At 42.1% G+C, this 15,138-nt stretch overlaps 1 protein-coding gene across 2 annotated transcripts in view; it reads right to left on the bottom strand.

The window, feature by feature from the left end:
• LOC137412181 (macrophage mannose receptor 1) overlaps positions 1-15,138 on the bottom strand; it is a 234,998-nt gene that overhangs the window by 174,478 nt on the left and 45,382 nt on the right. For both annotated transcript variants that reach the window (XM_068097464.2, XM_068097465.2), the window contains one exon: positions 10,270-10,380. In XM_068097464.2, the coding sequence (XP_067953565.2) occupies positions 10,270-10,380 (111 nt within the window). The remainder of the gene's footprint in view (positions 1-10,269; positions 10,381-15,138) is intronic.

Below are 15,138 nucleotides of genomic sequence, written 5' to 3'. Positions count from 1 at the left end.
TTTGAGGAAAATGATTCAGGTGGGACGGCAACTTGGCCTAACTTGGACTCGAGGTACAGAAGAAGATCTAAATGAGCCGACAGTGCCTAAATTGATTGTTGAACCCATTCAAAACGATTTGCCCCCTGTTAGCGATGGGTCAAAGCTTTTCCAGACAATGGACAGCAAGGGCATCTACAAGATGTGCCTCAAGCTGTTAAATGGGAACCCTTCGTTAAATGGAGTTACCCGATGGAAAGGATTGTTACCCGGAGGACCCCCCTCCGAACCTATCTGGGAAGCCATGTATAGTGAGCCCACATCCAAAAGAACAGGTGATCTCCAGTGGCGTTTGGCCCACTGGATTGTTCCCTCCAACACGTTTATTAGACATTTTTCTCCTGTATCTGTTTGTTGTCCCTTCTGTACAGTCAATGAGGACTTGTTTCATGCATTCATAGACTGTATCCGATTATTTCCTTTGTTTCATTGGTTGAATTACATTGCACACGAAATGCATGTTACTTTTTCTTTGAGGAATTTCGTCTTTGGTTTTGCTCCTAAACAGAATCCTGCGTCTAAACTGTTTAGTTTCCTAATAGCAACTGCGAAACTTGCTGTTTATTTGACAAGAAAAGACAAACTATCTGGCAAACCGATAGAGCACTGCAATATCATGTTGTGTTTGAATGCATTAGTTTCAGCAAGATTGAAACTGGAATTTACCCTTTCCAACGAGGCCGGAAATTTTCAAAACTTTGTTGATACTTGGTGTGTTGGTGGGTTTTGTGAGGTTAAAGAAAACGAATTTAGAATACTGTTGTGAGATACTGATTGTTTCTTATTTGATGATCATTGGGTGCTTCTTCCTTTTCTTTTTATTGGCATTATTGATTTCATTGCAAAACGTGTATATTGTTACTTTTATATTTTATATTTTTGTAATAAAAGGACTAAAGTCTCTTTCTCTTTCTCTCTCTCTCTCTCTCTCTCCCTCTCCCTCTCCCTCTCTGTCGCCACCTATCGGCTGTCGGTGCGCTGGGTGCAGTGTCATGGCGTCTGCTCGCTTCGTGTCGTGAGTGCTCTGTCTTGGCTGTTTGTTCCACCCCTCCTCCCCCCCATTTCGCTCCTTCGTGTGCTTGTTTCTATTTGTAAAGCTTCCCTGTGTTTCCCCTTCTATGTTGAGACGAGAGAGAGAGCCATAGAGCACACTTATTGTGCAGGTTAAGGTAATCGCCGTTTTTGGGCGGTTCCCTGTTGTTTTTTCCCCCGACTTATTTTCTTCACTTCAAACCTTTTTTTCCCGCTTATATTTCCTTAGTTTGTTTTTTTAACGCTCCCTTTCCCTAAGCTGGGAAAGTCGGAGTACATTACTAACTTCTTCTTCCCGAGCTGGGAGGACGAGGTCGAGCCTCGTGTGTCCAAACATGGCGGCTGCTCACTCGCAGCGATATGCAGCGTTTGAGCAATTATCACGTGAGCATGGCATTGCGTGTTCTCCACCCGAGGGTATTACAGTCGAAGCTATTGTTCTCACGATCGGGAACATGATCGGGTTTGATAAGGTACGTGCGGCGTCGCGTATGAACAAACGGGTTATCGTGTTTGTGTCCGATGTAGAGCACATTGCTCTCATCGTACAACAAGGTTTGTCCCTCGACTCCGGACACTTTGTTATGGTTTATCCCTTGGATACTCCTGCTCAGAAAGTGGTTATTTCAAATGCACCACCATTTCTCGATACCGATACAATCCTTGCAGCGCTGCAGCGATATGGGCAATGTGTGTCCCCATTAATAATGCTCCCTTTGGGCTGTAAGGATGAACGTGTCAGTCACGTGATGAGTTTCCGTAGGCAGGTCTTTATGGTTCTCAAAAAGGAATATCCCTCCTTGAATGTTGCTTTAAAATTCACGACAAATGGCCGCGATTATCAAGTATACATCACCACCGACACCCTAAAGTGCTTTGGTTGTGGTGCAGTGGGACATATGAAACGGTTTTGCCGCAATCAGAAGGAACAGCCTAACATGGTCGAAACGGGAAACAATGACTCGCAGATTAATGTTAACGTTTCCTGCTCGACAAATGTGCAGGATAAACCAGGTAAACAAGTGGACACGCCCCCTCCCGTTGAATCAATGGACAGCGCAAATGAGGGGTTTGTCACCGTTTCCAAAGTAAAAAAACGTAAATCGGCTGTAAGAAGTGCGTCACCTTCTGGGAAAAGGCAAATCAGTGAAAACTCCATCACTGGATTTCAATGTGAAAACAGGTTTGCCTTATTGGAGGAAAAGGACACCTCCACTAGTACAAACATCATCAAGGAAAAAGTGGATTCTAACTTTCCAATCCCAGTGAGTGTCGCTGATCCTTCAGACAGTGTCATCTCACACGAGGACGTTCATTGTGCAGCTTCCTCCTGTCAATCGCAAGAGGAGGAAAAGCACTTAAAATCTCCCCCTAAAAAAGGAATAAATGAGGAAAATAAGGGCACAGAGAGAATAAAAGAGGATAATTTAAATCCACTGGAGGAGAGTGACATCCTTGAATCGAGCATGGTGGTCATGTCACAAACATGCTTGGAGCCCCCCACCTCGCATCCCGAAGAAGTTTCAAATGTGACTCTGGCACAAAACGTTCCTGAAGAAGTTTACTTTATTGAAACTGAGCAATCATGTGATGTGCGCCAGGAAGCTGAAACACCAATTGATTCCCCATATGAGGAATCTGATGGTGAGGGTCAAGAGGAGTCCTCTCAGATTCTAAAGGCTGTAAACAGCCCTACGGATGACGAGCTTCAGGACTTTTTGAGAGATTCCTATCGGAAAAGGAACATTGAACTGAAAGATCATTTCCCTGATCTGCAGATGTTGATTTTTAAATTGAAGGAAATTGTGCACAACCCTGACACTCCAAATTTCACTGATGCTCAGAAGCACCGGCTAAGAAAAATGATCCAGAAAGCTCGGCAGGAGCTTCGTAAATGAGGTCCCCATGGGTTTTTTGATCTATTTAGTTATTTATCTTCTTTCTTTTTCCGAAAGAATGAGTGTTAGTTTTGGTAGTCTAAACATTAACGGTGGTGTTAGTTTAGAACGCAAAGTTCAGGTAAAAGATCTGACCCGGCGTTTGCACCTGGATGTCTTGTTACTGCAAGAAACGCATGGAGATCTGAATGGCCAAGCCCAATGGAGAAGGCTAATGAAGGGCCAGTGGTTCTTCAGTGATATCAATTGTCTCACTGCTGGAATTGCTTTCTTTGTCTCCTCCTCATTAACACTCACACAAGTTCAATATAATGAAATAATTCCCGGACATCTGGCTTGTCTTCAATTCACTGCCAATAATCAAATCTTTGTTTTTGTAAACATATATGCCCCCTGTAAGAATGCTGAAAGGCAAAACTTCTTTCTAAAGCTAGAGGATCTTCTGAGTACAATTGACTTAAATTGCTCTTTTATAATGAGTGGCGACTTCAACTGCACTCTTGACCCTGCGTTAGATAGAAACAGTGCGGAGCCACATCCTAGATCTGCCATACCTTTGGAGAAAATCATCAAGACGACGGGATTAATAGATGTCTGGCGTATTCAGCACCCTATGCAACGGCAGTTTACTTGGTCTAGATGTACGTCTCAGATGCACACACTAGCCAGGTTAGACAGAATTTATGTCAATACTGTAATGCTTGACAAGATATTGAAATCTGATATTGTGCCTTCTCTTTTTTCTGATCACCTGGCTGTAACCTTGTCCTTTAAGCTTGCTCTGCAGCAACATGGCAGCCCATATTGGAAGTTCAATGTCATGTTGCTGGAAAATGCTGCTTTTTGTGAAGCTTTCAAAGTGTTTTGGATTAGCCTCAAAGAAAGAAAGAATAATTTTGATAACCCGATATTGTGGTGGGACTACGCAAAGGCGCAGATCGCTGTCTTTTGCCAACAGTTTAATTACTTCTCTTCTTTCAGTGTAAAAAGGGAGAGGTTCACACTAGAAAAGGAAATAATGAAGTTGCAAACTGATGTGGCAAATAGCCCCAATAGAACAAATAATCATTTGCTTATGGAAAAGAAGACTCTACTAAACAGCCTGGTCGAATACCAAGCAAAAGGTGCAATGGTCCGTCTACGGATGGATCAGCTATATAATTTAGATGCACCGACCAAATTTTTTTTCCATTTTGATAAAAAGACTACCAATCAAAGGCAAATTGAAACCTTAAAGCTCTCAACTGGTAACACTGTGACGTCACAAGATAATATAAAGAGGGAGGTCTATAACTTCTTTTCAGACCTGTTTATGGCAAATGATGTTGACGATGGCTCAATAAGTTACTTCACATCTGACTTACCCATGCTAAGTGCTGCTCAAAGGGATCAGCTTGGCTCCTTACTTTCCTTGGAAGAGCTTACACTTTCCCTTGCTTCTTTACCTACGGGTAAATCTCCTGGGTTGGACGGCCTCCCAATAGAGTTTTATAAATCCTTTTGGCCCTTATTAGGCCCAGAACTATTGGAGGTCTTTAATAGTTCATTACGTTGTGGTGACTTGCCGATGAGCTGCCGTAGAGCAGTCATTAGTCTATTACCAAAGAAAGGAGACCCTCAGCTCATTGATAATTGGCGTCCAATCTCTCTCCTAACTTCAGATTATAAAATATTTTCTAAAGTTCTAGCTCGACGCATCGCCCCACTCCTAGAATCGTTGATTCAAAGTGATCAGTCTTTCTGTATCCCTAACCGACAGATACACGATAACATTTTTTTATTAAGAGATCTTTGGGATGTGTGTAAAATAAAAAATGACAATCTTGGTTTGATTGTGCTTGACCAAGAGAAGGCTTTTGACCGTGTAAGTCATGTATATCTTTTCAAGGTGCTAGAGTGTTTTGGACTTGGTCCTGTTTTTCTTTCCATGGTAAAACTGCTCTATAATGGCATTTCCTCAATACTCAGAGTAAACTCTGAGCTAACTTCACCTGTAAAGGTTGGAAGGGGTATCCGTCAGGGATGTCCTTTATCTGGTATTCTGTACTCTTTAACCATTGAGCCTCTTTTAATCAAAGTCCGCAGCATCCTAACCGGATGCAAAAATTTGCTCACAAGGCCTGTGAAAGTCTCTGCATATGCTGACGATATTTGCGCCATCGTACATAATAGTGATGAGATAAAGAAACTGGTGGATTGCTTGGACTATTATGGTTCAGCTTCTTCAGCTTTGGTAAACTGGAACAAGTGCCAGGCGATGTGGATGGGCCCATGCCAGCGCCCTATGCCTGTCCTCCCGAAACACCTCACCTGGTCCCTCAACGGAATGAAGTACCTTGGTGTTTACATCGGTGATGAAGCAACACAAGCGAAAAATTGGGAGGGTCTCGCTGACTCTCTCGAACAAAAGCTGCGGAAATGGAAAGGTTTGCTGGCTTTGCTTTCATACCGGGGACGAGTCCTGGTCATAAACAACCTAGCAGCATCTATACTGTGGCACAGAATCAAAGCCATTCCACCTCCTGAACGCTTTCTGCTGAATATACAGAAGACAATAATAAACTTCTTCTGGAGTGGAAAACATTGGCTTCGTCCAGAGATCTTGAATCTTCCCTTAGAGGAAGGTGGGCATGGTCTTGTGGACATCGTATGCAGGGCTATGGCATTTGGCATTGCCTCAATCTGGCGGCTTCTCTATGGTCCATCAGACCTAGCCTGGAGGTCCACTGCTCTCCTCCTCCTCCGTCAAGCCGGCATGCTAGACTATTCATTTGGTCTATTCCTAATGAACATGAAATGTATTGATCTGTCCTTGCTTCCACCATTTTACAATATAATTCTGAATGCTTGGCGTGTTTTCATGGTCGACCGTGATTATGTTTCCTACACCCAAGAGATGTTTTTCAGAGAGCCTCTTTTCTACAACTCTCTCTTCAAAAGAATAAGAACGGAACGCTCTTTTATTGATTATTTTGTTCAGAATGGTGTCCATCACGTTGCTGATCTAATGATTGAGACAAGGACATGGTTAAGTGCTGCAGCACTTGCAAATAAAGTTGGCATGCGGTCAAACCGCATAATATCTGCTGTGCTATGCGAAATACTTAGCGTATACCGCAAAGTTAAGGTGCACTGGGAGCAATCTCCTCGCACTGGTGATGGCCTAATTGTTTGTGAGCCAAGCCTCTGTTTCCCAAATTTAGAAGTCACCCCCACTGTAATGAATTGTGGCACAATAATAAAATATTTACCAAAAATACGTTTTGGATCTGCAGGTCTGGAAAATCGTGCAATATACCAGGCCTGTGTCAAAGCAATCCGGCCCTCCTTAGGAACTTGGCAGTCAAGGAAGTGGCACAATTGCTTGCCTACAGAATACCCCTTCCAACCTAACTGGAAAGCCTATTATCACATACTTATTCCAAAGAAAACTGCCGACCTGTCGTGGAGGCTGGCACATTGGGTATTACCCACCAATAAGCTCTTGCATGTTTTTTCTTCGGAAATATCTGAGCATTGTCCCTTCTGTGGTGCTCTTGAGACCGTGTCACATGCTTATGTTGAATGTGCGCGCTTGATTCCTTTATTTGGTTTGCTGCATGAAATGTGCATGAAGCTTTCTTTAAACTTTACTTTGAATTCTTTCATTTTTTGCTTTGTCTCAAACACACACCAAATAGAAGTGGCCCTAGCGAACTTTCTCGTTGCCATGGCAAAGAAAGCAATATATCGCACGAGGAAAATGCAAATTGAAAATCCTACAAGATGTACAGATAACCTCCCGGCCTGTTTTAAAGGACTTGTTTTTGCCCGGATTAAAACAGAATTTTGTTTCTATACATATATGGATAAAGTATTGATCTTCAAAAGTATATGGGCATTGAATAATGCACTTTGCTCTGTGCAAAATGGTGTGCTGATCACAGATTGATCACTCCTCAAGCACGATATGATTTCTTTGTGAGGAGCAAAACACTTTATTATTTTTTTTTCCTGTTCCCTTTCTTGATGTACTAATGGTCTTCATGTAAATGTTCCCTTTTAAATGGTTTTGCTTGTTTTTTTACCTCTGATTTGTGAAATGCTTTGTGAAATGGTTGTATTTATACGTTTTACAAAATATACTTTTTGATATTTTTGTAATAAAAGGATGTAAAAGTCAAAGTCTCTCTCTTTCTCTTTCTTTTTTTTTTTTTTTTTTTTTTTTTTTTTGCATACAAGATCGAGGCTCGTGAAAGAGCGAACATTAATCACACAGAAAGACAAACAGACACACAAAACAAATAACATCGGGAGCGGTAGACAAGATGGGGAGAGAGGGGGAAGGACACAAACACAACATTTGAGAGCAGGGACCGAGAGACATGGAGACATCGAGAGAACTGTGGGAGGGAGAGGGCTTTGGGGGGGGGGGCATGGGATGGGGGGGAGTGGTGGGAGAGGTATAAAACATATGGACACTGCCAAGACTTCCAGGAAAGAAGTTGGAATTTCAAACAAGGTGGATCTGGGGTGAATTAGTGGGGGTAGAAAAGATCAAGGTTTTGGATGGGGGAAGATAAGAGATGGTGGTGAACAGCTCTTTCTCTCTCTCCCTTTCTCTCTCTCCCTTTCTCTCTCTCCCTTTCTCTCTCTCCCTTTCTCTCTCTCCCTTTCTCTATCTCCCTTTCTCTCTCTCCCTTTCTCTCTCTCCCTTTCTCTCTCTCCCTCTCCCTCTCTCCCTTTCTCTCTCTCCCTTTCTCTCTCTCCCTTTCTCTCTCTCCCTTTCTCTCTCTCCCTCTCCCTCTCTCCCTTTCTCTCTCTTCCTCTCCCTGTTCCTCTTCCTCTCCCTCTCCCTCTCCCTTTCTCTGACTCTCTTGCGGTCCTGACTTCCTGACGGTGGGGGTACACCATCCTGGATATAGGGAATCTCTGTGTCGCTCCTGCGAGATCAATCGGCTGTCTCCATGCCACGGGCCTGTTCGAGAGAACTGTCTGGGTCTATAGAACACCAACAACACCAACAAACCCATATATTCACAGAGCTGCTTCGGGTTCCCCCTGATGACTCAATCTTTGCTTATTCAGGTCCCTCCTGATGACTCCATCTTTGCTTATTCAGGTCCCTCCTGATGACTCCATCTTTGCTTATTCAGGTCCCTCCTGATGACTCCATCTTTGCTTATTCAGGTCCCTCCTGATGACTCCATCTTTGCTTATTCAGGTCCCTCCTGATGACTCCATCTTTGCTTATTCAGGTCCCTCCTGATGACTCCATCTTTGCTTATTCAGGTCCCTCCTGATGACTCCATCTTTGCTTATTTGGGTCACTCCTGATGACGTCAATGTTGCATTTGGTCTTTTATTATATTGCTTTATTCTGGCTGCATATTCCTGTGGGTCTCCGAGTTAATGTTTTTAGCCATACCTTTTATAACTGCACCTGCGTAGCATTCTAAATTGGGATTTGCGTCAGTTCCCTTGGTGTCGGTGATTTGAGCTCCATGTAATTTTTCCTCCCATTTCTCAAAAAAGCAGAGATATTCCTTTCATTTTAATTTTTCATTATCAGGCGTCTCGCCATGTTTTTCTTTCCTCTACTAATTCTCAATAAGTATGTGCACATACACTGTTTGTCTGCAATTGCAGGCAAGTACAAAGCAAAATTTACTTGTGTTATCCCCTAGATGTTGTAATCGAGACAAAAATACACATTTCATCGATCACATCTGAGTTGAGGCCCACTTTAGCCAAAATAGCAAGTGTAACTAAATGGGACAGGCACCTTTAGTATTATATTATGAACTAAAGAGTTCATAGAACATGATACCCCATGCAGTGTTTAAGTTTATACAGTACTGTACTTCAACTTTCATAAAAATAATGAATTTAATAATCGTTTTTAAAAAATCTGGCAGTTTAGTGCTATTTAAGTACCTTATTACAGAACAGTCTCAAATACCACCCTTATACACCACCACATTGAAGTACTGCCAAACTGGAGGTTCTTGGAAGTATTATGACAGGTGATTTGTGTTCTACAGTGTTCAAGTATATCATTCAATTTAAATAAAATAAAGATTGTAAAAGACATATAAATAAATTAATTCCGGTTTTACCACCATTTTCTGCAGTGTCTATTACACCACCCCATCCAACACATTACATATTAGTTCATCGTTCCTGTTGTTTGTGTCCTTTATAATGCCCTTAAAATTAGTAAGTTTCCTGCTTGGAATGATTTTCAATTTTGTTTGACTGCCAGACAGACAGAGTAAAGATATGATGTCACTCCTCTCTGCGCGTGTGTGATTGGGACGAATTCAAAGCTATGGTACGGTAAAACTAAAGACTTCAAATTCATGTTTGATTCGTGTTCAAAATATAATATTCAATTTAAACAAGTTGTTCTTCGATCATAAACTGATAAAATGGACAGACGGACATGACCCAATATTGCTTAACTCCACTTTTCGCTCAGCATGTGCGGGGTAATAACAGCATTGTAGAAGAAATGCATTTCATGACGTGGCAAATGAGAATGACTTTTCTTTTTTACAATGAGGAATTGGAACAGGAAACACCAATTTTTCCCATTCAGTCGAAGCCACAGCTCCATATTGAAATATGTATCACACATATACACACACACAGATGACACACACAGATGACACACACATATGACATACATGACACACAAACACAAATGGCACACAGACACATGACACACAAACACACATGACACACACAGATAACAGACACACACACACACACACACACACACACACACACACAGACACACACAAGACACACACACACGACACACAGGTGACACACACATGACACACAAACACACATGACACACATACACACAGCATACACACACAGATGACATACACACACATGACACACTCACAGATGATACACACACACACACACACATACACACACATACGACACTGTTTAGGGGGCATTTATTTACTCCATAAAGAAAACACAAATTTGGCAAACTTTTGACCATCACCGCTCAGTCAGATATAGCCCATATGTATCCCCTTTCCTTTACAGCCCTTACTCCTCAACTCTCCAACATTCCTTCCTTTCTATTCCCTTAACTCCAATCCATTATCTTCCTTTTCTCAACGTAATATTTTTGTCTCCGTTTCACCCCTTTAACTTGGGCATACTTAAGACATTTTGGCCCTTTTCAGTAATGTATGAAGTGTAATGCAATTCATGTTGTCGTCAATGTTACCTTCATTCTTATCTTACAAGTCTCCAAAACCATAAAAAGACCACAATTGACAGGTGAAGTACGTACCAGGTTCCCAGCTGACATATGGAATGGCACGTCCATCACTCCATTGCCACCGTCTATCAAAGGTTGCCATTAGACCCATCCATAACTGTTTGTCCTGGCCATTGGCAATAGCTGTGGCAAAAGTGGGACATCTCATGTAAAGATTAATGTTGTCTAATGTTCAAACAGGGTGATGCAAATGTACCACAACATCAACAGGGGTAACCCAACTCAACGGTTAGTGTCGAAATAACAATAATTTCATATCACTCCATTAGTGTATGTAATGGAATCGGTCCAAAGAAGAGATACAAACTAGCACAAGGATGCATGAACATGACACACAACAAGAGGCTGAAATATATTGCCAGGAGCACCTTTAGAGTGTAGAACAGAGAGAGCTGACCTAATCCAAACCTACAAAATCCTCAACAATATCGATGACTGTGGCTGCAGTTTTAACCAATGGGATAATCAATACATATGGAACAGTCTTCCAGAAGATGTTGTCTGTACTGGCTCTGTAACCTCATTCAAAACAAAACTGAATCATCACTGGAAGAAAAAACACAACAAGATTTGTATCCATATGTTAACATGGAACTAATGATACAGGAACAACACTGAATCTAAGTGGAATGGTGCTCCGTATAGAGTGCATACCTCCACCAGGCTGAATAGTTTATGTTTCGTATCCACTGATAGGCCAGATCTGGATTCGGACCTGAACCAAAATCGAATCAGCTTGTTCTTGTCACCTAACCAACTCGTCCACCTAGTTTTGTCATAATCGATCAGCAACTTCAGCAACTCAGCATCAGCAACATCAGCAAGATCAGCAACTGCCGCTCCCCTTGTTTTTTGTGTTTTGTGTGTCGGTTTGACTTTTTGTGTGATTAATGTTTAGCTCTTTCACGAGCCTCGATCTTGTATACAAAAAAAACAACAAAAAAAAACAACTTTTTCAAATATCATGCTACACATAGTTTTGGCCCTATCACTCAATGGTAAAAAATCACTTGAAAATTAAAAAATCCTCATATCCAGATCCCGATTCGAATCCACCAAAATCGAGTCAATTTGTCCTTGTCTCACACCCAACCGGTCCACCACGTTTCGTCCAAATCCGTTCATAACTTTTTGAGATATCGTGATATATATCGGTTTTCGGTCTATCTCTCAATGGTTAAGAATCACTTTAAAAAATCATACCCGTGTTTGAAGGAAGCGGTTCAGTTTGGAATTTTTAATATGAAATAGGCAAAGCCTAGAAACGAACGAAACCCTTTAGAACCAGATGGTATTCATCGAATACTTACCCTACGCACTACGGTCAACTTGGTGCGAGCCAACTCTTGTTTTTGAAGGGGTTTTTTTGATCCAATGTGGGCCAGACCCACAGACCACGTGAGCAATGACATCATAAATTTATATCCTCTAATATAATTGTTGTGTAGATCATGCTCAATAAATTTCAAACTGATCAGACTAAGTGTTGTCTCTGTCGAATTATGACGTCATAATAAAGGCACCGATGACATCATCATTAACATATCTTATTCCCCCCTTGACAATGAAACATGCTTCAATTTTTTCCATGGAGCGGATTCGGATGAGGTTTCAAATTCTTCCATGATGGTGTCCTTATCACATGACCTATGACGTCATAATTATGAATTAAAAAATATATACAGGCAGAGGCACTCCTATGGTAAAATTTCAGGTCTATCAGACCAACAGTTGAAAAGAAAATGACGTTTTTAAAATGCAGACACGCATGCACGTACGCCACACGTATGCAACCGATCACCTAACCCTGCTTTTCGCTTCATGAGTGCAGGGTAATTAGCCTTTAGATTTCTTTAGAATAACTTTTCAGAACCCATTACAATTACCCTTTAGAACCCTTTAAAATTAAACACGGTTGGTTAGAAAGGTTCTTCTTCATTTTTAATGGAGGGAAGGAAGGATATCGCCAAATATTGAAGTGGCATAACCACTAAAAATTCTCTGATCCAGATCCAGATTCGGATCTTCCCCAAAATTGAATCAATTCTTCCTTGTCAAACACTCAACCTCTCCAAAAAATTTCGTCCGAATCCATCCACAACTTTTTGAGATATCATGCTCATAGACAGACAGTCAGACAAATAGACAGGGATGAGTACATAACCTACACCCACCTTTGGTGGTGGAGGTAATGAAGTGAGGTCAGTCATTCATAACGAGGCAAAAGGGAACCGAATTATTATTGGGCAAAATGCCAGGTGCATAGAAAAGGTCCCTTTATATAAGGGTATGTGCCATGTGGCAAAGTATAAAAAGGAAGGGACATTCCATAGCTTGTATAAAATGCCAAACAATACAAAATAAGGGCATTCAAAAAATCTCGTGTGCATGCTGGACTACCCTTGTGTTCTGAGGAGGAACCAAGTAATGCTCTAGAAAAGTTCATATAAAGGGTCGCCCTGCGTCTGGCAAATAGAATACATTTACTTTTTCATGCAGCTGTATGAATCAAATTGGCGCCCCTTTATATGAACCTTTCTAGAGCATTACTTGGTTCCTCCTCAGAACACAAGGGTAGTCCAGCATGCACACGAGATTTTTTGAATGCCCCTTATTTTGTATTGTTTGGCATTTTCTACAAGCAATGGAATGTCCCTTCTTTTCTATACTTTGCCACATGGCACATACCCTTACATAAAGGGGCCTTTTCTATTCCACTGGCATTTTTCCCAAAAATAATATTTATAAAGAGGTATAAAGTGTGTGTGTATATATATATATATATATATATATATATATATATATATATATATATATATATATATATATATACATACATACATACATATATATATATATATATATATATATATATATCTATTGTTACAGACGCGGTTTTAAGATGTTATTTTACCGAGCGGTTGGTATTACCGCGTCCGAACAGTTACTCCCCGATTAGAACCCAAACGTTGGCCGGATCGCACCACAGATATTCAATCGGGAAACCTCTAAAGCGACCGAAAGAGAATGAAAAGAGAAGAACACAGAGTACGGAGGAAGAACAGATTTATTATACACACACAAGCAAAAAGAAAGAGCGACCAAAATTATTTACAGCAATGGATGGAAGAAGCAGTCACACAGTGCATCGTTAGCTTAAACTATTCATTTTACTTAACCCCAAGACAACGAGTAGGACAGACGACGTTCACACTTACACGGGGGATATTGCAGGCCGGTAGGGCTTGAGGTGGATTGCTGGAGAGGGAGGAGGGTCGGAGGCAGCAGCTCTCAATTCCTCGTGGTTTTTGGCGGGAAAACCCTTCGTCGCATATCCGCTGCCGATGCTTTAGACGTCACGCGCTGGCTCGGGCACACCTGCTCCTCTCCTTCTGGTGGAGCCGTCTCCCTCCTTTCAGCGCGTCTCTCCAAAGCTGGTTTCCTTTCCGAGTACCTCTCCTCTTTGGCTTGGAGCGTTTCGCCTCTCACCGCTCACAGCTCAGCTCACAGGTCATCTCGGTCATCTCCCAGGTCATCTGGTGAAGCAGTCCCTTCCAGTCCCTTTTATTACTCTGGGCCGAATCAAGCCGCCGGCTGCGAGGGCACGCCTACCGGGTCGCTAACCGCGGTGCTGGTTGGCTAAGTGGGGTTGGCTCACTCCTCCCCTCTATGACGAGGTGGAGACACGCCTTTCTTCTCCGAGATTAGCACATGGGCAATGGCGGCTTGCGGGATTGAACACCACTCGCACCCCTTTTGAAAGGAACTTTGGAGAGCGGAGATGTTTGGGGAAATTGGAAGGGCCTACGCTTATTTTGTTTGATACAATGCAAAGTCAATCTAGTGGGAAACACATATTTAGCCTACATAGAATAAGGAAATACACTATTTAAAAAGATATATCATGGCCTACGTGTAAGTTTCATGGAATTAACTAGGAGGACGGCTGCGACCATTATTTACATTACGAGGGTGTTACACATAACAAAACCATACTTTTCACATTCATTACACTTCCTCCAAAATTGTTACACTTCTCAAAAATTGTTACACTTCTCAAATTCGTTACACTTCTCAAAACCGTTACACTGCACCCTCCTTTCTTCAGGCCCGTCCTCGGGCCTACAAAACTTTAACTTAGTGTGACACGTAGGTGTAATTCCCTCTACAATTAACCTGACCCTGAGTGTGACAATCTTAAAACACAAATAAGTATGTCCCCCTATTGCATTGCACCCTGTCTAACAGACTCAAGCCCACAGCTAACCGAATTACGGAATTATTCTCAAACTATACATTTACGGTGGGGAGTATTATTTACAATGACGTGATTTCTTATTTACAACGCAACCCAGGACCTGTGTTTTTTTCTTTTTTCTTTTTAGGGAACAAGAAAAAGAAATTCCTGTTGGGAGGGAGGAGACAGCACGCATTGCATCGATGCACCAGTACCAATACCACCAAAGCACCCAAAAGCACCAAAAGCACCACAAGCACCACAAAGCACCAAAAGCACCACTCGGTGCGCAGTCACCACGGTTCATAATAAACACAACAAAACAACTGGTGGTGGTCTTCTCTTTTTCTGCTGGGCCGATGTTCTTCCCGACGTCTTCTGGCTTCATGCGGCCTACTTGAAACTAATAAAAAGCACAACTTGTGTTCGTTTTTATTTAGGGCCTCAGGGGCCAACTAAGGGTGGTCCACCTGTTTGGCATAGGTGCCACCATACCGAGGTCCGCAAGCAAGATTCCCTGGCCACTATGGCCGGTCTCCAACAGAGGTGCCCTGCCCCAGAACCTGGGGTCCATCAAGTGGTACTTGGCCGCAGAACAGCGGTCCATAAAGTGGTACATCAACGCAATGCATGCTGGTTCTGGG

Source organism: Myxine glutinosa, chromosome 7 (genome assembly GCF_964187855.1).
Source record: "Myxine glutinosa chromosome 7, kmMyxGlut1.1, whole genome shotgun sequence".
NCBI lineage: Eukaryota > Metazoa > Chordata > Myxini > Myxiniformes > Myxinidae > Myxine > Myxine glutinosa.
This window is presented reverse-complemented; position numbering and strand designations above follow the sequence as displayed.